Source organism: Dermacentor variabilis, chromosome 2 (genome assembly GCF_050947875.1).
Source record: "Dermacentor variabilis isolate Ectoservices chromosome 2, ASM5094787v1, whole genome shotgun sequence".
In the NCBI taxonomy this organism is placed as follows: Eukaryota; Metazoa; Arthropoda; class Arachnida; order Ixodida; family Ixodidae; genus Dermacentor; species Dermacentor variabilis.
The window spans coordinates 165,238,418-165,264,289 of NC_134569.1; the positions used below are offsets into that span (position 1 = coordinate 165,238,418).

At 44.8% G+C, this 25,872-nt stretch overlaps 1 protein-coding gene across 1 annotated transcript in view; it reads left to right on the plus strand.

The window, feature by feature from the left end:
* The window catches only part of LOC142570538 (uncharacterized), a 29,588-nt gene extending 4,847 nt beyond the window's left edge, over positions 1–24,741 (plus strand). The window contains exons 2-7 of the mRNA XM_075678912.1: positions 6,262–6,469; positions 8,729–8,778; positions 12,244–12,300; positions 16,419–16,442; positions 19,840–19,887; positions 24,736–24,741. Coding sequence (XP_075535027.1) covers positions 6,265–6,469; positions 8,729–8,778; positions 12,244–12,300; positions 16,419–16,442; positions 19,840–19,887; positions 24,736–24,741 — 390 coding nt within the window. The 5' untranslated portion in view covers positions 6,262–6,264. The remainder of the gene's footprint in view (positions 1–6,261; positions 6,470–8,728; positions 8,779–12,243; positions 12,301–16,418; positions 16,443–19,839; positions 19,888–24,735) is intronic.
* Positions 24,742–25,872: the final 1,131 nt, after the last annotated feature.

Genomic DNA, 25,872 nt, shown 5'->3' on the forward strand with positions numbered 1-25,872 from the left:
TGCGTTGTTCCTGGACATTTGCGTCAGACTGTTCTCGCCCAGCTTCGTGATGTACCGACTGCAGGTCACTTTGGCGTGTCACGGAGTTATGACCGCGTTCGTCACGCTTCTTTTGGCCTGGTCTATATCGTGACGTCTGCCGTTATGTCGGAGCGTGTGATCTCTGTCAACGACACAAAAAGCCGACCACACTCCCTGCTGGTCGCCTTGAACCACTTGATGTACCACCAGAACCATTCTTCCGTGTAGGTGTTGATCTTTTAGGCCCTTTCCCTACGTCTGCTTCGGGAAACAAGTGGATTGCTGTAGCAACAGACTACGCCACCCGATATGCTATCACACGGGCTCTTCCGACATGCTGTGCAACCGATGGCGGCGACTTCCTCCTAGAAAACGTCATCCTTCACCACGGCGCCCCCCGATAGCTCCTCACCGCCCGAGTCCGCTACTTTCTTTCTATAGTTGCCAATGACATTCTATACTCGTGCGCAACTAAGCACAAGCTTGCTACTGCTTACCATCCACAAACAAACGGTCTAACCCAGCGCCTTAACCGCACCCTTACTGACATGCTGTCCATGTATGTCTCCGATGACCATCACGACTGGGACGTTGCGCTGCCGTTCGTTACTTTCGCCTATAATTCGTCCCGCCATGATACCACAGGTTTCTCTCCATTCTTCCTTTTGTTTAGCCGTGACCCTACGTTACCTTTCGACAGCGTTCTGCCTGCTAGACTGAATTCCACATCCGTAAAGCCATCTTCAAAGCACAAGAAGCACGCCATATTGCTCGACGTCGACTTGTGGAGTCGCATGACAATCAGCGGCGCTTATATGACGCCCGCCATCGTGACGTCCATTAGACACCGGGTGCCCTGGTTCTCCTTTTGTCGCCGTCGCGACGCGTTGGCCTCTCGGAGAAGTTCCGTTCACGCTACTCCGGCCCTTACCGTGTCTTGCGTCAAGTAACTGACGCCACGTACGAAATCGCCCCTCTTGAGCCAACCGTCGCTCCGCATCGCTCCGACGTGGTCCACGTCGCACGTCTTAAGTTGTATCACTCGCCCGCCTCCTAACCAGCACCGAGCCGGTGCTTCAGCCGCCGGGGGTCATGTGACACGCTGACAAAGAAGAAGTTTAATCATCGTCGGAAGACGATGTTCTGGGCTTCGCGCGCTGGCTACCATCTTGTCACCTGATATATTGTAAATATTCTGTAAATACACGTGTGCCTGTTTTAACCCTGTAACAATATGTAACTTGTCAAGTTAAAACCTTTATTCGCCATAATAGTGCAAATGTAAATGAGTGGTATCTTTATAAGCAATAAGGTACAATTGAAACCAAAAAGAAATTGATCAGAGATTTAGATGCCCATATAATGAGATTTATGCAAACATATAGGGGGGCATAGTGCTGCATAGAAAATGCCTGGGCAAGTCTCTAATCGGCGTGGACCAATTTCAAACTTGGGGGTGCGCCATCTGAAATTTTGGGGCTGCCATACGGGAATCAGGGGGTGGTGCCACTTAAACTTGGGGAGGGCAAACTTGAAATTTAGGGGTGGGTCAACCTAAATTGGGGGTGAGCCAACTTGAAATTTGCGGGTGGGCTATACCTGAATTTCGGGGTGGTCCAACTGAAATTTGGGGGCGTGCCAATTTGAAATTTGGGCGCAGGCCAGCATAAACTTGGGGGTGAGTCAACTTGAAATGGCGAGATGGGCCAGCTTGAATTTTGGGGGAGGGTCAATTTTAGATGTAGGGGTGGCTCGACGGAAATTTCGGTCTTGGTCGACACAAATTTGGTTGTGGGCGAACTTGAACTTTGGGGTTGGGTCAACTTAAGTTTGCGGGTGGGCCAACTTGAAATTTTGGGGTGGCCCCAACTGAGATTTGGGGCTATGCTTACACATACTGAGAGAACTCCAGTGGAGCTTCTGCAGACTGTTTTCTTTGTAAAACGTCGACTAGTGGAACTTTAGGAACCAGAGCTTCCACCGACTTATAACGCTTACAATGCATGTCTACCGGGAATTGCTACGGCAAGCTCAAACAGGAGCATCTAAAACTCTCGCTGCACTCCTGCAGCCATTCCGGGAATGACCTGTGATTGGACGGAGAGGACGAACAAACCGTCGCCGGGATCTTCAATTGAACAAACGCATTCCGGAACGGAGTTTCACGAAAGGCCCCTGAAGTCTGAACAAGAGGGCATCCAAATTGCATCTCTACATCGCGCGGAGAGTATGCCATTGCATGAGTAGTAGATGTTGCCCGGAGTAGAAAAAAAGGCTGAGAAATGAGGCTTTGGAGGCTGACCTTACGGCAGAAAATGAGAAAGTTTGTTTAATTTCTCCAAGTTTGTAGCCTATACAGCTCAACATCAGTTGAGAAAGTATAGGAGCTTTCATAGACAGCGGAGCTTCTGCATCTAACCTGAAGAAAAGCAACGCCAACCCACAAGATATATTCCAAGGAAGGTCGGTTCTACTTCTGGGGTAAGATAGAAGCTACAGGAAATATTTCGAGTGGGCGCGTCTGAAATTGAAATACCCATGTAAAGGTGCAGATATGGTTGCACTAGTTTTATACGCTGTGGAGTACAACTTCCTTCTCACTCTCGCAGGCATGAAATTGTTAAAAGTGAACATTTTCGGGGACGATACGGTCTCTGTATATCAAGAAACCAACAAAGAAAAATGAGGACATAAAAGAAAAAAAAAACAAGGGATACTGAAGAAACAGAGCGCAACTCCGCAACTTTACCTAGAACCTTTTTGCTTAGGAGGCCACCCACGGGCAACTTTTAAGTTTTTAGGTTCCCTTTTTTTTACCACAAGGCAGTTGCGAGAAAAAAAGCCGAAACAACTTGACTAGGGAATTCGAGCACCAGCGTCTCCTTCTTCGCTGCACTTATCACCACCGCTACAAGAGGAAATGGAAGCTTGTAGAGCGGTAAATAAACAAACTCTCTGTTGATTCCTTTCCAATGCCGAGGATTGATATCATACTTGATGAAACAGGACAATGCACTGCCTTTCTAGCATAGACCACTGCAAGGACATTTGACCGGTGCCACGGCGAGAAGACCGAAGCAACACACCGCATTCATGACTTCACTTGGCATATAATAATACAATCGCCTTCCTTTTTTATGGGACAACGCATCTAGGTAATTCCAAAAAATGAGAACAGTTTCGAATTCCCACATTGGACGCTTCTATTGTATATGTAGCTTATATTATCGTGTACTCGAAGAGTGAAAAGCTCCGTGAAGAGCACGTGGCTCACGTTCTGACAGCTTTGTCTGAACCTATGTTAAACAAAAATTTCCAGAAGAGTGAGTTGTTAAAAGCTAAGACGACATTTCTCGTTAGAGACGCAGATAGGACCACGAAGAACGCGAAAAAGGAATCGCTAGCTCGCATTCGAATATTAGCAAAGCCATTTCATGTGCACTCACTTTACATGCATTTCTAGGCTTCACTTTCCCTTCCGAGCTTTCCTTCAGCATTATGTCATGAAAAGTCGCTGCCTAATAAGATTGAATCAAAAGCAAGTTGCTTCTTATGGGACGCAGGAATGTGTCGATGCTTACCAAGAATTGATTAGAATCACGTCTTTTGATCCAGTCTTGTGTTTACTAGACTTTGCGCTGCCCTTCGAATTGAACACGGATGCATCGCACTATGGAATTGGAGCAGTTTTGAATAAGAGACTTTTAAACCAACAGATCCGAGTAGTGGGATGCTACAGCTACGCATTCAATCAAAGTGAAGTGAAATACACAAAGACTGAAGGAGAAGCCCTCGCCATTTTAAAAGCCCTCCGCTACTTCCGTTCATATTTGGAAGGTGTAAAGTGCGAGTCCCACACCGATCATGAAACACTTATGTATCTGGTAAGGATAGCCGAAATAAAAGGGGAAAATGGTCCGGTGAGGGGGCGCACTTCCACAATTTAATTGTGAAGTAACCATCGCTAGGGAGCCTCTATGAAGGACGCTGACACCATGTCAAGATGGTCCAATAAATTTCCAGACAGTCACCAAGTGGCAAATGGTGTAAGGATGTGGCAAGGGACCCAGATCTTGCCGTGTACAGAACATGGAAGAGTTTATTCTTATAACGAAATTAAGTTAGCGAAACACGGTAATTCAATCTGATCCTGCGGCAGTTAACTTGCAGTTAAAATGGGGCTTCCGCATTGTGGTTGTTACAGTCATTTTTAATTGGCAATGAGAATTCGGTACACTTTCGCAGATTTATATGTCAAAACATTGACTAGGTTATGAGAGACGCCGCGGTATTACGACACATCCGACTAGCTGTCTCTGAGCGCCCTGTAAGTGCTAAGGAAGCCGCGGAAAAGCGCTTTAAAGGTGCGCATTTAGTACTCGCAAAATTAATGTGGGTTTATTATTTCCATGACCAGACACTTATGCCAACAACAAACCTTAGTTCCTGTCTTACATGTTATATGTAGAACACTAGGACACGACACACCCACAAGACGCTTGTCTGCTAACAAGACTACGCTAATTACCTTTTTCATTGATTATTTTTTGCCACGTAGTTCAGTCTACGAATTGCAGCTACTGTGTATGCAAGTAATATAGACTAAGAACAAATTCACAGGACCACGCCAGTTTCGACATATTAGGTTTCCAAGTATCGGACGAAATGTAATGGAATTCTAATTACTTTAGTGCTTCAATGCATAAAACAGCGTTGTGTTTGTTTTTTAAGTCGCAGTGCCACCCGAAAGAAAAAGCATCTGTTGCGATAGCTCATTAGACGATAGCTATGCGAAATAAGGATAGTAGTTTTATCGGCCGTACAAATTCGTAAACATTCGCTTCCTAACTAAACTAACAAGCATGATGCCACGCGCGCGCAGGCTAACATTAACACATTTCACTCGATGAATGCGGATACGCGCTTTCAAGGCGCTGGTGTTAGGAAGAGTGGCAGAAGCAGCGGGCCAGTTGACCTTCGTCTGCTTGCTGCCTCTCGTTTTAACACGAATCAGGCGGCTAGAACACAGCGTACACAAATATATCAGGCCTCGGTGCACCTGTGTACTCATCGCCGATCGCTTTCAAGGTAGGCTCCGTGAGGCCGCGCTCAGTCGCGCCACAGTCTGCCCCTACGTGAGTAGAACCCCCCCCCCCCCCCCCCCCCCGGTGCCTTGAGCGCGGTAGACGACGGTGCGCTTGCTCCTCGCCTTCCTCCATTGCGTGCGCGAGTTCAAGCCAGAATCATCAGCTGACGCTCGCGCGCTTTCGTCCGCACCTACAGCATAAGGCGCGTTGCCAAGATGTTATCGCACTTGAAATCTATAGGGCACATCACGGCCATGCCGATGCCGAGGGAGAAAATGCGCCTGGTGCGTCTATATAATTCCTATCGCTATAGAAATTGCGCGGAACAACAGTTAATTTTTACTGCAAGTTTGACGGCGCATATTGGGAAACCGTGCCATCCTGAGAACTCCTAAATTGATAGGCCTTCCATGCTTACTAGCTACACTTCTCAGGCTAAAGCGTGCGCTGTAAAGTAAATAGTTAAGAAGTTAATCAGTGTAATAACGGTAAATATTCAATTAAGCATTTTGATATCTCGTAGAGGCAAATTTCGCTTTATCGCGTAATTTCGAAAATGGTAAAGATTGTGTTTTATGCTGAGGGCAATTTTATAAATTTGGTACAGGTAAAGAAGAAAGCGCCCTTATTCAAGGGTGAAGGAGTGGTCCCAAGGTCAGTGTTTCTGCAGATGACAAACCCGTTCATATTGAGAAATGGGCAGCTTTGTTATCTCAGAAGTGTATACATTTCACCCGCCGTGGTTGCTCAGTGGCTATGGTGTTGGGCTGCTGAGCACGAGGTCGCGGGATCGAATCCCGGCCACGGCGGCCGCATTTCGATGGGGGCGAAATGCGAAAACACCCGTGTACTTAGATTTAGGTGCACGTTAAAGAACCCCAGGTGGTCGAAATTTCCGGAGTCCTCCACTACGGCGTGCCTCATAATCAGAAAGTGGTTTTGGCACGTAAAACCCCATAATTAAATTAATTAAATTAAGTGTATACATTTCGGTTGGTTGGTTCCTGACCTGTGCAGGATCAGCACAAAGGAACAGGACGCCCAAGGGATGGCTCCAGCCGCGCTCTTTTCTTTTGCGCTGTTTGTGCCCAAGGTTTCTTACTGTTCCATCAGAATCAAAGCATAACCAACGTTTTCAATATGCTCTTTACAGAGAATGACAACTCGAACGAGGAGAACGTGCCTGACCATTCTGATAATCGTAACATCGCAGCTTCTATATGCCCAGCAGGGAAGTGCAAAAAGACACAAACTTAAGCGCGGCGCCCCTCTGGACCATAGAGCGAAAGGCGCTGTCACTCCGCCGCCAGAAGGACTGCATCCTTCAAGATATGCAATGGTGACGCGGACACTCCTTTGTGGTATGAGTGCAGATCTACTTTAACAGCTGAACTACTTCCGTCGCTCACAAATATGGTTATATTTGCCGATGAGGCAAACACAGTGAATTAAAACTAGGCAGATGCTAGAGAAGGGTTACTGCGAACACGTTTAGCTACCGCGACTGAAAAGAAAGCAACGGCGGATATAACTTGCCCACTAGTAAGTGAGCGAAAAAATGTATTTATAATTATTCATGTAACCGAGAAATGCATGTTAAACTTGACTAACGAAATTTTCACCAATCCAGAGAAAAGCCAGCTTAATATAGTCTAAAAATTAGAAAGAAACACAGTTGAATTGCGCTTCTCTCTCCGCGAGAAAATGCTTAGTAACGTAGCGTGAGACAAGACAAGATACCGGGCGTACGCAATGCGCTATGCGCAATGTTCTATATTTGGGCCATGTATTTTTCGAAAAGCTGGATGTTCTAAAATTTTCCTTCCTGAAGGGAGCTCACTGTCAGCCTCTGTATGGAAGACTCATACATTTGTCAATTGAAAAAATTTTTTAGACTAAATCCTGTGAAACCTGCTACAAATAATAATAATAATAATAATAATAATAATAATAATAATAATAATAATAATAATAATAATAATAATAATAATAATAATAATAATAATAATAATAATAATTGAGTCATATAAGCGTGAAGGAGAAAGGTCACAAGCAACGCGTAAGGTTACCGTACTGAAAGACCGTGAAGAGTTTAAGATGCAGCAAAAGGATAGAAAGTTGGGCGAGTTGGTACGGTGACATGATCTTCAATTGTAGCGCGAAGTGACACAGACAGATAGCGCTCGTCCTGTCTGCTTCTAGTCTCTGTCTGTGTGACTTCGCGCTACAATTCAAGATCATGTTATGGTGCAGCAGTCTTATGCATTTGACATGATGCTAAGACGGAGCAAAGTCTAATTTGCCATGCTGTACCTGTCAACCAACAGTTGACTCACATTTGAACAATCCATTAGTGAACATGTCCCTCGGGGCACTGCAAAATAGGGCGTTTTGATGCGACTGCAATGCGACACCAAACTACTGATATTTAGTGCGACGCTTAACTAGCACCACTTAACCGCTGCAACAACGAGGACTGTTTATGTAGGCACCCCTTGACACTGCCGGAAGGCAGCGCGTGCACGTGCTGCCTATCTATCTATCTATCTATCTATCTATCTATCTATCTATCTATCTATCTATCTATCTATCTATCTATCTATCTATCTATCTATCTATCTATCTATCTATCTATCTATCTATCTATCTATCTATCTATCTATCTATCTATCTATCTATCTATCTATCTATCTATCTATCTATCTATCTATCTATCTATCTATCTATCTATCTATCTATCTATCTATCTATCTATCTATCTATCTATCTATCTATCTATCTATCTGCATGCGCGTATGTGCGTTATACACAGAAATGCTCTCCCTAGCAAACGCTCAACCAATGTAAAACAATTTTGGTTTGTGGGAGAGTAGCTGAATTCTACTGACTGTACATAAGGCAGAGCGTTGAGGATATCGAAACTTCGACAAAGGTTGCCCATAATGGGCAAGCTAAGACAAAGAAAATGGCACTAAAGCACTAAATTTTAAAACCCGTAAATCTGCGCCGAAGAGAAATGCCACGGTTCGTTAAACGGCGTTCTTAAAAGGTCTAAAACACGTAAATATTTATGTTTGTAGTTTAAACGAAGTTGTCACCAATGCTTACGAGGACGTTTCGAAAATTATACTCACAAATTCATGGTATGTTTCAGAGCAGCGTATAATGCATGAATTTTGTGGGCTTTATATGTCTCTGCCAAAGTAGTTTGCAGAATTGTGATATCAGTTTATGTGGCTGAGATATAATTGCAAGCTTTAATAGTTTGTTTGCTTTAATTTTGCGATTAACAGTAGCAGCAGCAGCTGCTGCTGCTGTTAACCTGGTTATTTGTTCCATGGCCAATTTTCCAAGATACGGACAGGCTTGTGAAAGAGGGCGCAACATGTGTGAAGTTATGACGCAGCAGTAAGCACGAAGGCGCACCGCAGCAATATGCGGAACGTTACCTGAGATGGCATTTAAGGAAGGCCACAAATAGAGGCGTTGGACGGTTGCCAACAGTTCCTGCTCTCAGACACTGCAGTGGTTGCGGCTTAACCACCTACGTCTTGATCTAACACAAAGTTTGTTTCACAGGTTTCTTTTTAAAACGGACAGCTCACTAAACTTTCTTTCAGAGTTGTGCCGCCGGGTATGGATATCCTACAGCAAGCCATGCTTCGACAAGGTAAGCACTAAGGTGTTTTATTTGCGTTAAGAAGGTGTACCTTTATAGACCATTTGGTGCTTACCAACAGAGACTCTGAAAATATTCTGGCTTTGCCAACAGTAATAGCCCACTGATCGTACTGCGTAAGCGGTACAATGGTGAGCCGTCGTAGTGCACCAGAACGGAAGGCAGACAACTTTTAATCTCCAGCTAGTCGCAATTTATTAAGTCAGTTTCGTTGTAAGCTAGAGGAAAATATGCATATTTTCACGTGAGGCATATTACACAGTGACTTTATTCAAAAACGTGAGAAAAGAACTGGTGCTCGTATATTGAAGCAATTTGAAAACGGAATTTTTTCTCTCGCATAGTAGACTCTCCGGACATGTAACTGGAACCTTCTTGGGGCGCAGGTTCATTGCTGTAGTGATGGTCATAAAACTGCTTGTGTTGTTGACGCGGACCTGCAGATTATGTGCTTTTGCCATGTGTAATTGGCAGCATTTGGTAGGCATGTTACTCCAAGCGGTTCAGGTGTGTGCTTAGATTCCCATTTTCTTTATGTAAGATTGTGACAGTAATACTGTTATAGAGAAAATAATGGCGAGCATGTAGTGCGTTAAAACATTTCCGTAGATCCAGCCAGTTACAGGCTTCTCCGAAATACAGGCTACTGACCTGCACTTAACTGCAGTTAACCCAAAGAAATAACAGTTTTGATCACCTTCCCACATTCATGTGTGGTGACCACCGCACTGTAAGTCCTTATGTATTTCTTGCGCAACATGGCCCTGTTACAATTTTATCTACCCAACCGCTTTCTGAATTTGCAGACTAGACCGAAACAACGGCTTTCATCATTGTTCGGAATTGGTCGATCTCGTGATTTATAACAATTGTAGCCGGCTGGAGTTCCGCCGACTCTGCAGTCCGTCTCGACGCCTTTCTACGAGGCATGTTTTTGAGGTGGCTCGGGGCTTTCAAAGACATTCAACGTGCAGCATTTTTTGACAGCGATGTAACGGGCAAATTGCAAGGGATGACGGAACAACAGCATCGACATAATTATAAAAGCGGTAAACGTGGTACGACAGACCCGATTCCAACAGCACTCTCTTATCCCTGGGCAATCGGAAGTCATCGCTCGTGATCGTTCTAGCCGGACGCCCATTCACATCGAAACTTCAACGATGTGATATCACCAGAAATCTAAACGCGAACCATTCTGAAGCTTCGCCAAAGCGTAGTTACATCTGTAAGTTCGCATGCCTTTGCAACAATGACCTTATTAAGACTTCAAGACGGACACGTGGGACACCTCCATGATTACCAACCGGCTACAGAGCGACTGCATGTCGAACTTCCATGTAATTACGCGTAGCAGGCCTCACGATCAGTTATTTCCTGTTCACGTTTCAATTTATGCGGATGGTACATATGACAACAAGCCCGTGGCTTCCATCACAACAGCTCGCCTGCTTTCATGTGACTAGACTTTCCTGCATTCAGCAATTGGCCTACTATCGCAACCCATCCTGCAGCTTTGCCGTCGAGCTTTGTGCCGGCAGCTCGATAATCTCTACCGAAGGGTGACTCTATCCACCCCACATCTTTCTCAGTAATCATGACATTTAAAAAAAAGTGAAAGATCCAACGCATATATTCAAGTAGTGTAGCTGGGTCTGACAAGAACAGACGCAGCTACAAGTATTCGCTCGCTTGTGCTTAAACCTACATTCGTACAGCGCAGCTGAAACTTCTTTTTTCAAAACTCTCCTCCCTAGCTTAGACGAGAGCATTGAACAAGCACGTGAATTACACCGCCGTACCAAAACTGAAGAAAGATGACACTCACGGAGTGCTACAAAGGGATGGCTAAAATATTGTTCCCTGTACCCTTTCTATAGCAAGCCTCACCAATTCTGGTTGTCATCTCGCCACCGTGCAGAAACTGGACCGGATGAGCGCACCCTTCCCCCCCCCCCCCTTTCTCCCTCGTTTCCGCATCCCGCCAGTTCATTGGCAGGTAGGCGGACAAGCAGACCCTTTTTGTGGCGCTTTCGACCACCTTTAAGAGTGCGCTGGCAGCCGGTTCAGTATGTCTAACGTATACTTGAATGCTGGATAAGATATTCTTGTACACGACTCCATGGGGCACACGGGACAACTATGGCGGCATCCTTTACCGCGCAAGCATCCGCAAGTCACTGCGTGCTTTTCGTCCCCTGTGCAGGGCGGGGGATGGGTAAGCTGTTAAACTGAAAAGAGCGCGAACGGGTTAAGTACGGAAGTAAAGACTGACAACAAGCCGCATCAGGCTTGTGACACTGCCATCGCCACTGCACGCGATCCTATATATACGTGAAATAGGTCCCGGGAACACAACCGTTCGGTTAAACACTGCAATGTCTTCGCGCTCATGAAGGGGCTGTTAGAGATCAAAGTGAGCTTCAGTTCTGTCGTGCCATGACGGGTACCTCTCAATACACAAAGTCTAATTTTAAGATATTAAAGATACTGCAATCATCTATGGATTCAAACAGCTGACTAGTTCACCAAGACACACTGTCCCCCCCCCCCCCCCCCCCAATCAAACACTTCGATGACCGCAGGTAGTCGCGATGACGCGAGTGTCCCCGCTCGTTGAGGGAGAGCTTTTTTATATTTCTCTGTAAGCGCGTGACATCGTGCTTGTTAGTTTTTTGAGTAAGCGAGTTCTTACTGCAATCGATGCGGCTGGTAAAACTGCAAGCGTTACTTCGTGTAGTTTTTTTTCGTAATTCCATATCCGTATCAATGCTTCACCCTTACGGCGAAACGCGACTCTTATATCGTAAGTCGCCTTCCATTTTTGCCAGAAAGCGTCAAGGTTTATGCATTACCCAAACATTTCTGACGAAATCTTCAAAGCTTGCATAATTTTTTGCTAACCCATGTGATTTCCAAGAATTCTTACAGATAAGTAGGAAAGCGGGTAAACTTTGTGAAAAAGTTATTTAATGCAGCACGAGTACATGCAACCGTGCCGGAAAAAATATCATTCATATTCGTCTCCGCCTACTTTATAGTCTGTTCTGCGTTTTTCTCTTGTGCATACGGTATCCTTGTGAACTACAATCTATAAATTCCTTTTTCTTTCTCTCCTTTTGCATTCCATCATGGGCGCACTTTGCGCGCAGGATGTTAAGGCATTCGTGTATGAAGTCGCGCAAGAAGATACATATTTTTTTTAAAATCCCATATCACTGAAGTCCAGATATGGAAGGAAACCTAGGTTCAGTGACAAGATGTCGCTCTATTTAAGTTTTTCACAGCGGGACCTTGTGATCGCGCAGCGAGCATTAATCATGTGGTCTGTTTTAAATGTCGAGCGTAGTACGCTTCTACTCCTGCAATACCCGTGACAGTTTGGGTAAGTGAAAAACTGCACGCGTCAAGAAACCTGGCCGTATTGCTAGTTTATGTGTTTGTTTTGTCATCCAGAAAATAAAGCCCCTCAGGAAATGCGATGATGTGGACCCTGCATTCGAGGAAGAACACGTAAGTTGCACCTGTCTTATTTCCAGTAGTTCATCTCGGCTCTATGCACCTGCGCCAGATTAGTCTAATGTTGTCCCACTAGACGGAAAAGAGCCGATCGCGTCAACAGAACGATGGTCTGTTGTCGCGATGTTGCTGACACGCTCTCATATTACCTGGTGTCGATGACATTTTATAGGAAGAGCTAAATAGTGAACAAAAAACGAAAACACAAGCCTAGCTTTTAAAGGCCTTCCTAATAAAGGCATGTCGGAGCCACGCTTTGTGTGAAGGTGTTCACGTTGTTTGATATTTTTGAACACAAAGGAAAAGTAATATAACTTACCTTGTACATGTCAGTTATGTGTATATGGAAACATTGGACACTAGAATTTGCAAAATAGCAACTGCTTTTCCAGTGCGGCTAATCTTCCACATATTTCATATTACCCTGGATTTCTTATTGTACAAATACAAGTTTTAGCTCCATCTAAATAATCTCATAGATACATGACATACGTACAGTAATCTCGCATGATCATATGAGAGCACAAAAAGAACATGTGTTCTAGTATACTCATGCGAGATTAATGGATCTGAGTAATATGCGCCATATGAGATTTATTGATGGGGATATATTTTCTGACAACGCTTTTTGTAAAGAACGTCCGCTCCGTTACTTTTTCTTTGGCACAGTGAGTAACATATTGCAGATATCCAGAAACGCCGCACAATGACAAATTGTTTCATCTCGATACCTTGGTCCACAAATGAAACCTAGACATCTCCATTGCCTAACTTTCACGCACGCCTCAGATAGCCACATTACGCTGGTGCGTGATTGCCACGTGAGTGGAAAAGCATCTTGTGCCGTGCCATCTCATTTCTGCACTGGCATGACCATCTGCGTTAAGTGCCGTATAAAGAGAAAACCTAAAGATTGCGTAAAATCCCAACTGGCGTTTCAGTCAGAGGCGGCCAGTCGTTATTCGCTAGGTGGCACGGCTGCAGCCCATTTGATGATATTACTGGCACGGCTGGCACTATGATGCTAGTTCACTGCTCCTATGTCTACATCTGATACCTGCTTCCTCGTTTCGAATGATTATTAGTTAAATTCCGGGATTTTACGAGCCAAAATCACGATATCACAATCATACACGCCATAGCGGAAGACTCTGGAATAATTTTGACCGCTTTGGGTTCTTTAACCTGCACCAAATGCACGGTCACGAGCATTCTTGCATTTCGGTTCCCATCGGAGTGCGGCTACCACGGTGGGATTCAAACCCGCGCCCTTTGTGTAGCGGTCCTTCCCTGTGTAGACTCGACTCGTTGACGTGATGCGCCTAATTTGGTGCCTAGTTTCACTGACATCACGTCGCCTAGCCTAGCGAATAAAAAGAACTCTGTATTATCAAGACGGCGTTCATTTTAATAAAAAAAATCTTAGTAGTCCTAATGATTTTTTCTTTCGTCAGCGCACGCTCACTTGCCTAGACGTAACTTTTTCATAGTGGCTAGCGTAGTGTGGGAATATCACTCATCGAAGTACAGCAGTGAGTTCACATCCATCTTGAGGGCTCGTTCATAAACTCGTTGCGCATCAATTATCGTTCACATGCCACCACATGGTCACGTTCCCTCGGATGCAATAAATTCGAGTCTAGGACAACCCAAAGTTCTTTGTGACCTGATCTTCCTCGTGGTGTCGAGAGGGAAAGGAGCTTTCAAAGTGATCTGCCCTTGTGTGCTTCTTTAATTGGCGTTCCACTCGCTAGAGAATGTTCTCTTGATGTCCTCAACCTCGCGCCTACCTTCCAGCTTTCTAGGCGCATAGTCTAATGCAAGTATGTATTTTGTTGCGAGGCGCCCGGCTTATTCATAGCCTTGGAATCCAGTCAGTTCCTTATGCATTACACTTCAATAATTTTGGCAGTGCTTAATATATCAGTTTATTCATTTTTGAGGCGGTGTTTTCAACGCATTTTTAAAACCATGGACCTTGTGCAAGTGGTCCCCCAGCAAGAGCTTCCGTGCATTTGTATCACATTATGAGTCAGTAAGAAGTAGGAGAACTTTCGACAGCGGCATGTCTTACATCGTTGGTATGTTCACATACTTGGAAACCAAAAAAATATTACAATTTCAATTTCCTCATGGATGCTAGCTCGGCACATGTCTGCTCAACTATAACTTTAGCTTTGCAGCGCCGATCCGCGAGTTGGAACTCCTCTAAAAAAATTTCTAGAAGTGGCTACGTTTGCACATTACTATATCTATAGTTTAATTATGTGCGGCTTCAAGGTGTAAAACTTTCATCGACTCTCCACACTTTCGCCGAGCACATTTACCTGCTCAATGGTTCCCGCAGGAGCCGGCCGCAAGGTTCGTCGCGCAGCCTATGCAGCGCTCAGAAAACGGATACACATCAGTGCCCTCTATGCCAGGCATTTAGGCTATTCAACCCACCATATTGTCACGCATATCAGCCAACACCTAAGAAAGCGGAGATGAGAGTCAACGAAGGGTCTACGCATTATTTCCGTCTTCTTTTTCTTAACACCCATGGAAACTTTAGCAATTGAAATGGGCATTTTTAAATGTTCTTGTCTCAATTTTGAGGCGCTTTTGTTGGCTTATTGTAGGCAAGTCCCTTCGTCCGGAACAATTAGCCTGCTTCTGGCTCAGTCTCGCTCGATCTTTGGTCTTGGACATTTCAGTGGCGAACAAGAGAATATTTTATCATATTTGGTGCACAGTTTACACCAGCGTAGCATTTGAATTGGTTCGTATGTGTTTGCCTTCGCGTGCAACATCTTTGAGTGGCGATTGACCAGGACACCGTATCTGCATACTAAGCGTGCATTCTAAAGAACGTTTGCTTTTATTTGACGCCCGCCACGTTTGCAATTCATTTGCTTTTCTAATAAACTGGGAGGTAAAACCTACCATTATCAGCGTCTAAGGTTTGCGGCATGCACTGGTGTATATGTAAAAAAATCGACTGTAAATATTGCGGATAGTTGACTGAATTATGTAGCCACTGTTTCTCGAGAGACAAAGCGAGAGTAATGAATACAGAAGCCAAATGCGTTACTTCGTAACTGTAAAATAATGTGATTGACGGCGCTCGTTTGATGTATCACGCGACGTACCTTAACAATCGGCTGTGTAAACACATGGCTACATGAAAAATGAAGTTGTGACCGCAACAGTTTTTTTTTCATTTTCGGAATTTCCGATCAACATGACAAGTGATATATATCCTAGAGGCTTTTTACGTTTATTTTACTGTAAGAATTTTTTCTTTGAATTTGCCACTATCGTGGTGTTCCGGCAGGAGTAACACGACATTGTTAACGTATTAGGCACTGAGAGCACTTGTAGCGCTGAAGAACAAGCCTAGCTCGGAAATAATGTGACGGTTCTATTTCAATTATGTTCTTCTACGCGATTCAACAGTTATACGAACGATGCTCGGCCTACGTTATGAGCAGGATCAGCCGGTCCTGAATGGTGGATGACACTAAAGGAATATCATTCATGGGAAGGACTACTTCCCTCATAGCGGCCTGGCCTTTTAGTGGCAACTTCAGATCCAAAAGAAAAACGCGATCGCTGTAGTTTCTTTGTCGTGGCCTGCATACATTTGGCACAGCTGACCGTTCCAAGAAAAGCAATGTGGCACACGCAAAAATGACTTTTTTCTTTCTCTTTACGGGGGGCAGCTTCACTGAAGTCGCAGTAGTAGTTGCATGACCTGCAACTTGCCCAGAGTTACTTCTGACGTGTATTTTTGTCTCCTATGAACAAGTCGTGGCCTATCCTCACTGGAAAGAATTTGCCTCGCTGGACCACAGAGCTCAGTCGTTACGCCAAACGACTGGATCGCTACAAGTGTGACCCCTGCCCGCCGTAAACAGATATATGACAGCTTGCTTCTGTGCATTTTGAGAAGAGAAACAAATAACCTACTCTAAGCACCATGCCGGAAACAACATAGGGGCATAGGGGCTGTAGTTTATATATACAGATTTTTTTCATTATTAAACGTTTCTCTCTTTCTCTCTCTCTCTCATTGCGGAACTCGCCTTTCATGCTTGTAAAGTTTTCTTTATTTTTTTCTACATCTGCAGGCATATGAAATAGGCCGTGCAGGGGTAAGTATAGTTTCATTATTCCAGGCATGCTGGACACTCCGCATATTCGAACTCTGTGATTATGTATCATAGACGTTGAATGAGATCATCAATGGTGAGGCTAAAACCAATGTGCTTTGTTGCTTCATTCACTATGATTATGTCACCTGTCTTTGCTGTCATTGTAAAGATAAAGCTGCCGCAATAACAGAATTGTACTCGGCGTCGCGCTTACCCAATGAAGTCAACACGCAATAAGTCTTAGAAAATAGGCGTTCGCTCAGAAACTATAACCATTAGTTAACTGCGCTGAAAACCGTAATTCTCAAGATGCCTCAAAAGTCTGTCTGCTGATTCAAAAAGCAGCTAATGAGATCTGGCTAAATGGTTAACACATTTCGAAGCTGAAATGCACAGAGCACCTACGCAAGAGGACTAGACAAACGTGTGCGTCGCTTCATTTACTAAATGTCTTGCTGAGAATAGAAGTAAGAATTTTCCAATAGAAACGATGAGAGGCGGAGATACGTCTAGCACTCATCGGGGTCGGCAATTCGTATTTAGGTTGACGTCACAATATTAACGATAGCTCTGTGGGTGAAGCCGGTGTCATGGCGGAGCGTGTGCGATTTGATGAGCCGATTGCTCAAAACGCCAAGATGAATGGTGGCTGGTGACCAGAAGGTAGTGAGAAATTTCTCCAAAAGCGGGATACTCACAACACGCCATTAGGCTAAACTCGGCAGCTATGTTTGGCTACTTGGAATGAGCTGGTGGTAGAAGTCGCACGTAAAAATAAAAAAAAGAGCATATAAGAAGAAACATTCTTTAAGGTCGCTTTTTAGAGAAAGCTAATGATTTTAGGCTGTACGGAACCACTGCGTCTGCACGAAACCCGAAAAGCACAGTTATTTCTTATATACGTGAAATAGATACCTTGTTTTTTTGTCTCGTTTGAAGTTTCTATTGCAACTTCATTTCCTTTTTATTCCTGTTTCATTTCTTTTTTTTTTCGCTGTTTTCTTTGACTTTCGACACGCAATTTTATTCGTTGTGAGATTTTTCAAGATATTGATTACAATAGTTGCTCCCTTGCTTCTAGTGTACGTTGTTAAGCTTTTGGGTTCAATCTCATCTTACAAAGGGAATTGTGTTTCACTTTGTTGAGATGTTAGTGTATTTAGATCTTTGCATAAGTGATCCGTACTGCCACTCTTAGAATGTGTCACGAGAGCTTGGTAATGTATCTATAAACACACAAACAAACAAGTTAATAAAGAAATAAATATTTCATTGTTTTAATTTATGGGCGTAATGAGCCGCTTAATGTAAACCTTCAAGTACCCCGCGCTCAATAGTGCCTCGACGGAGCGCCCCAACCTCCAACGTAAACCTTCGGCGGGACACCTCTCGAACGGCATGCCACACAGTATGCTTCCTTTTAAGACAAAGTCGCCAGGAAAAGTATCGGCGCCGTTTTACCGCTGCATGGTGCCTAAGCATGCTGAAACTTGTCAAATAGCTGGGCGTAACCACACACACACACACACACACACACACACACACACACACACACACACACACACACACACACACACACACACACACACACACACACACACACACACACACACACACACACACACACACACACACACACACACACACAATACGTTGCGCACATTCACATTGTGTCGAATTTCGAAATTCTGACCCTTTACGAAGCTGGGCGGTGTTACCGGGCGGATACGGAACATTATAAAAGAAACCGCGCCAGATGCGTTGGTACATGCATGCATCGCTTATTTGAATAATTAAGGCGAAGCCGTGCTACATGTTAGTGCCAATACAATGACGTCCCAGCTGACGTTGGCCAAGCTTCTAAAATAAAGAAAAGCTTGTGCAGTATATGGCACTATGAGTCAGTCCTGCGGTGCTCGCTATTCAGTACTCATTCATTCATTCATTCAGTACAATTCTTGCGTACTAATGACTTGCATAATTAGAGAAAGATTATTTGCCGTCGGTTTCTGAGCCAGGCAATTATCGGAGTTTGCTCCTTCAAATCACTTTGGGGTCATGGTGTCGCCACGCGCGGGCACATAATTACTCGACGCTTTGCGTATTTCGCGCCGTACGAGTGAAGTGTGTACACGCATACGCACGAGTGAAGAAAAACGTACACCGCACATACCGCGCCGAAAACTACTGAATGGTATGTTTCGGCGCGGAGCAACAGCTTTGACATGAGAAGTTAAAAAATTAAATTATGGCGTTTTGCGGGCCGAAATCACTTTTTGATTATGGGGCACGCCGTAGCGGAGGACTTCGGAATTTCGACCAGCTGGGGTTCTTTAACGTGCACCTAAATCTAAGTACACGGTGGTTTTCGCAATTCGCCCCCATCGAAATGCGGCCGCCGTGGCGGGGATTTAATCCCGCGACCTCGTCCTCAACAGCCCAACACCATCGCCACTGAGCAACCACGGCGAGTTGACATGAGTTAAAGGCGTAAGCCTTTAACTCAGAAAATTTTAATAACCTTCTATAATAAGCCAGTTTCTTATTGCACAATAATGATCCTTGTGGCGGAGAAGACACAACCGAATCATGTCGTTTGGTCTCGCACGCATATACTGTATCAGTGTTTTTAACAGCTTGTCTGACGTTAGCTGTAGAGCGCCCTGTATGCCGTCAAATGCGAAGGTATTGCTGCAGTCAGCCGAAATGTGCTGCCAAACACTACACGATAACTCATTTAGCAGATTTCTCACGACCCCGTCCATCACATATAACATCATCGTCAAGAGTAACTTCAACATCGATAGAGATTGCGTTGTACAGTGGTGGGAAAGTACCCTGAGTCGTGAAGTCAGTAAAAGCCACATATAGACTTAGAAGATAACGTTGTTGTTAAGATTATCCACCGTGGCAGGGGGAGAAACCGAATAGCCGCCTATTTTACGAATCGTAAAACAAAGTTACAAGCGATTCACAAAGAGGACATAAAGTCAGGAATAAGTAGCAGAGCGGGAAAATTAAACAGTTGTACTTCTGAATGTGCACAAAAGCGTACTTCAACACAAAAGGCCCCCATAAAGGTTTTCGAAGGCATGCTAACGTCAGCGAAACATTTCATCCGAGACTGACAAGATATATCTGTTGCTGGTCACAGGAAGCAGTGCATCATACTGTTTAGCGCAAGTGCTCCAGAGTCTGGGCCTTCTTTAGAGTTATATTACAGTTAGTATATAACGGGAGCTTCGTACATGATTTCTGAAAATCTGTTAAACTTGTTCGCTTTTTCATTGAAATTGCTTAGAACACTGTGTCTGAATGAGCTCCGAAGTGCGCGATTGATGCAGAGAGTTCTACGCATTAGGAGTTTGAAAGTAATCGTGTTGTTTTTTATCAATAGAGATGCTTGGCAAACGTCGAAAACCGATTCATTGAAGAGTGTCAAAAGGTAAGTGCATATTTTACTGAATAGCCTATTCTTCCCGCGTGCAATTTTTGTTATTTGTGAGGCGTTATTCCTGGGTACATTTCGTGCAACGGGTTCACTATAGTGCATAATATTTCCTTCTTACCTTTTTAAACGTACGCCTCCCCGATCCCCAAGTGTAGGGCAGAAAACAGGAGTTCGTTGCGGTTGACTTCACTTCCTTTCCTTTCTTTAATCTCTGTCTTTCTTATCATCATCATCATCAGCCTGGTTACGCCCACTGCAGGGCAAAGGCCTCTCCCATACTTCTCCAACAACCCCGGTCATGTACTAATTGTGGCCATGCCGTCCCTGCAAACTTCTTAATCTCATCCGCCCACCTAACTTTCTGCCGCCCCCTGCTACGCTTCCCTTTCCTTGGGATCCAGTTCGTAACCCTTAATGACCATCGGTTATCTTCCCTCCTCATTACATGTCCTGCCCATGCCCATTTCTTTTTCTTGATTTCAACTAAGATGTCATTAACTCGCGTTTGTTCCCTCGCCCAATCTGCTCTTTTCTTATCCCTTAACGTTACACCTATCATTCTTCTTTCCATAGCTCGTTGTGTCGTCCTCAATTTGAGTAGAACCCTTTTCGTAAGCCTCCAGGTTTCTGCCCCGTAGGTGAGTACTGGTAAGACACAGCTACTATATACTTTTCTCTTGAGGGATAACGGCAACCTGCTGTTCATGATTTGGGAATGCCTGCCAAACGCACTCCAGCCCATTCTTATTCTTCTGATTATTTCCGTCTCATGATCCGGATCCGCCGTCACTACCTGCCCTAAGTAGATGTATTCCCTTACGACTTCCAGTGCCTCGCTGCCTATTGTAAATTGCTGTTCTCTCCCGAGACTGTTAAGCATTACTTTAGTTTTCTGCATATTAATTTTTAGACCCACTCTTCTGCTTTGCCTCTCCAGGTCAGTGAGCATGCATTGCAATTGGTCCCCTGAGTTACTAAGCAAGGCAATATCATCAGCGAATCGCAAGTTACTAAGGTATTCTCCATTAACTTTTATCCCCAATTCTTCCCAATCCAGGTCTCTGAATACCTCCTGTAAACACGCTGTGAATAGCATTGGAGATATCGTATCTCCCTGCCTGACGCCTTTCTTTATTGGGATTTTGTTGCTTGCTTTATGGAGGACTACGGTGGCTGTGGAGCCGCTATAGATATCTTCCAGTATTTTTACATATGGCTCATCTACACCCTGATTCCGTAATGCCTCCATGACTGCTGAGGTTTCAACTGAATCAAACGCTTTCTCGTAATCAATGAAAGCTATTTATAACGGTTGCTTATATTCTGCACATTTCTCTATCACTTGATTGATAGTGTGAATATGGTCTATTGTTGAGCAGCCTTTACGAAATCCTGCCTGGTCCTTTGGTTGACAGAAGTCTAAGGTGTTCCTGATTCTATTTGCAATTACCTTAGTAAATACTTTGTAGGCAACAGACAGTAAGCTGATCGGTCTATAATTTTTCAAGTCTTTGGCGTCCCCTTTCTTATGGATTAGGATTATGTTAGCGTTCTTCCAAGATTCCGGTACGCTCGAAGTCATGAGGCATTGCGTATACAGGGTGGCCAGTTTCTCTAGAACAATCTGTCCACCATCCTTCAACAAATCTGCTGTTACCTGATCCTCCCCAGCTGCCTTCCCCCTTTGCATATCTCCTAAGGCTTTCTTTACTTCTTTCGGCGTTACCTTCGCGATTTCGAATTCCTCTAGACTATTTTCTCTTCCATTATCGTCGTGGGTGCCACTGGTACTGTTTAAATCTCTATAAAACTCCTCAGCCACTTCAACTATCTCATCCATATTAGTAATGATATTGCCGGCTTTGTCTCTTAACGCATACATCTGATTCTTGCCAATTCCTAGTTTCTTCTTCACTGTTATTAGGCTTCCTCCGTTCCTGAGAGCATGTTCAATTCTATCCATATTATACTTCCTTATGTCAGCTGTCTTACGCTTGTTGATTAACTTCGAAAGTTCTGCCAGTTCTATTCTAGCTGTAGGGTTAGATGCTTTCATACATTGGCGTTTCTTGATCAGATCTTTCGTCTCCTGGGATAGTTTGCTGGTATCCTGCCTAACGGAGTTAACACCGACTTCCATTGCACATTCCTTAATGATGCCCACAAGATTGTCGTTCATTGCTTCAACACTAAGGTCCTCTTCCTGAGTTAAAGCTGAATACCTGTTCTGTAGCTTGATCTGGAATTCGTCTATTTTCCCTCTTACCGCTAACTCATTGATCGGCTTCTTATGTACCAGTTTCTTCCGTTCCCTCCTCAGGTCTAACCTAATTCGAGTTCTTACCATCCTGTGGTCACTGCAGCGCACCTTGCCGAGCACGTCCACATCTTGTATGATGCCAGGGTTAGCGCAGAGTATGAAGTCTATTTCATTTCTAGTCGCGCCGTTCGGGCTCCTCCATGTCCACTTTCGGCTATCCCGCTTGCGGAAGAAGGTATTCATTATCCTCATATTATTCTGTTCCGCAAACTCTACTAATAACTCTCCCCTGCTATTCCTAGTGCCTATGCCATATTCCCCCACTGCCTTGTCTCCAGCCTGCTTCTTGCCTACCTTGGCATTAAAGTCGCCCATTAGTATAGTGTATTTAGTTTTCACTCTACCCACCGCCGATTCCACATCTTCATAGAAGCTTTCGACTTCCTGGTCATCATGACTGGATGTAGGGGCGTAGACCTGTACAATCTTCATTTTGTACCTCTTATTAAGTTTCACAACAAGACCTGCCACCCTCTCGTTAATGCTATAGAATTCCTGTATGTTACCAGCTATATTCTTATTAACCAGGAATCCGACTCCTAGTTCTCTTCTATCCGCTAAGCCCCGGTAGCACAGGACGTGCCCGCTATTTAGCACTGTATATGCATCTTTTGGCCTCCTAACTTCACTGAGCCCTATTATATCCCATTTACTGCCCTCTAATTCCTGCAATAGCACTGCTAAACTCGCCTCACTATATAACGTTCGAGCGTTAAACGTTGCCAGGTTCATATTCCAATGGCGGCCTGTCCGGAGCCAGTGATTCTTAGCACCCTCTGCTGCGTCGCAGGTCTGACCGCCGCCGTGGTCAGTTGCTTCGCAGCTGCTGGGGACTGAGGGCCGGGGTTTGATTGTTGTGTTCATAGGAGGTTGTGGCCAAGTATTGCACCAGGGTGGTCAATCCTGCTCTGGTGAGGGAGTGTGTTACCGGTTCTGGTCACCGGGATCAGACCACACTCCAGGCCTGTTTGTGCAATTTTATCAACACGCGGATTGTTTTTTTTTTTAAATCCGGTGGAAAATTGCCGGCACCGGGATTCGAACCACGGACCTCTTGCACGCGAGGCGGGTGTTCTACCTCTACGCCACCGCTGCAAAACTATGTTGCAAACTATAGACAAACACCATGTGCTACCATGTGGTCCCTGTGGTGTCCGAAGAGCTGTGTCAACTTCTTCGCCTGATGCATATGTCATGCTGACCCATAGAGCCATGCACGCGGCGAAACGGTTGACCAGGCTACCATGCCTCTCTATAACCTGTGAAGCTCATATATATATATATATAAAGCACTGTAATTCTACGTTCCGACTACGGTAGAAATATTCGCAAAGAACGCATTTGCCCTCCGGTTGGCCGTAGCATAGCTTTAGTAGCACTAATATGGTAGACGCTGCTAGTTGTTAACACATTGCAAAATGCGTGCCTTACATACAATGAGACCGGCTAGTCAAAATACCAGTCGGCCTGTCCAAAGCTGCACATTTAGGGAGGCCCCACAAGCAAGCCTAAATGTGAGCGAAACGCAACTCGTAGCATAAAGCAACACAAGCAGAAGTAAAACATTACACGGAAAGCTGCGGCGCTAAAGAGTCCACACTACCCAAGCAGGTTCTGTCGGCGAGCCGTCGACTCCCAAAGTCATCTGAGCGGAAAAGGCGAGCCAGAACTACGACGCTCGTTGGCGACGCGGTAAATATCGTAACTGCGTTCGATTCCCCACAAATGCATTCGCTGCTGTTGCCACTGTTGTGGTCTTTAGGCAGTACACGACAGCGGTCCGAAAAAAAAAATACTGTAGCGCTTCTTACGATTGAGCTTGAGTTTCTCGTAAAACCAACATCTTGCCCTTGCGTGCGTACTCTAGGCGTAGCTTAAGGCGAACGTTTCTTTCCGCAACGTACTCGAGATCTACAGCGACGTTCAAGTGCGCTCCCTGTGCCACTGCGGATGGCGATGGCCTCGTGACCAAACAAATACGTCTATCTAGATAATGTAGTCACAAGGAATCAAAGCCAACTGACAACGTGCAGAACATTAAAACATCGTCACGTATTTGGCAGGTAGACCCAAGTCTTGACAAGCAGCTTAGCGATTTCCCGGAAAAGCAAAGCCTTTACCAAAAACGTCTTGCTCGTGTTTATAGCAAGGTATCACAATTTGGAAGTTCAAAAACGAACTTGAAAAAGGCTGAAGGGTGCACGGCATTGGACGGAATGAGGACAAGAACAGTGTCTGTAAGTTCCTCACGACCCCTTGTCTAAGGTTTTGTCCATCTACAAGTTGGAAACCGCTGTCCACGTAACGCTCTGTAACCAGGAGAGTAGCAAATGAAGTCAGAGGAAACCTTCAGGCGACGCAAGCTACCCTCCACATAGCAGGTGCTCTCTCTGATTGCCTTGGCCAGCATCTGTTAGCTCCAATCCTCTGCGGCCTGCTCCCATATCGGAGCAGAGGGCAGAGCTCTTTATTTAAGACTCACGCTCCTGTAATGACGGCCTCCTTTCTATTATGGATTGCAGCCATAGGGGACTCATAGGCATAGGGGATGAATCATAGGGGACCTATGATTCATTGATGTTTTACTTGAGTGATTGTGACCCCCCGTCTTATTCTTTCTTACCTCCTTAGTTTCCTTCCTTCTAGGCTCATTTTGGGGTTCCTGTTCCATCCTTCCTAAAATTGCCAGTTGTAGCCTTTGCAGTGACTGTTGCAAGCCTGCTTAATCCTGCCTACATTGTGCTTCATGCCTTATTTTCTTCTCTATTTGTTGTGCATTGTTTGCTATAGAGTCGATGCTTTCGCAGCGTAGATGACAAAGGCGAGGGCGACAGAGAGTTACTGGAAGCTATGAGATTAGGAATTTGGGGCACGGGATAAATCTGGACCACGCCTGAGCACATGTAACTGCAGAACGCGGAAAAAAGTCGGCACGGTAAATGGCGCCTTTTTTATACTCCCCTTTTTACTTCCGCACCGGAGTTTGGGGACAATTACGTCAGCTCTGTCCGCTCGTGGATTCTCTCCAACTGGAGGACACTGGGCAGTCCTGCGTTCCATTTCAGCCCTTCGGACGGATGCAGGCTTATGATTATGACTACCACACCATGAGCGCCACATCTGCCGAAAAGAAGAGCTTATTTCGCCCCGTACTCGAAATATTCGAGTTCACCGTTAGTGAAATTCAAGAAACTATTTTCCTGAGAATAGCAGTTAACTACCGTCTATGCTAAATAGTAGCTGATATCTGTCTGATGGCACAGAATAAACATAAAGTGAGCGATGATCTGCAAAGACGATGCAACACTGACACCAATCCAACCAAGCATGAGCCTGTGGTCAAGCCTGTCGATAAACAGCCAGAAGAAAATGCACTCGTTTTATCAACTCACTGTGTCTTGGAACACGCTTGTATTCTACGCGCAGTGAATATCCCTGCGTTCGCAAAGCTACACTAATGTACAGAAGTATGCGTTAATTGTTTTTAAACATCAGTACAGCTTTCATTGGACTTACCCGACGAAAAACCGGGTAATATAGTGAGCAGCAGAAAAGAAACAACGCCGTCTAATAATCCCCACCGATCCTGTCGTGTTCTTGAAGTTTCGTGCAAGAGTGCATCGGAAACGTCATGGCGGAGGCACTTTACGAACGAAATC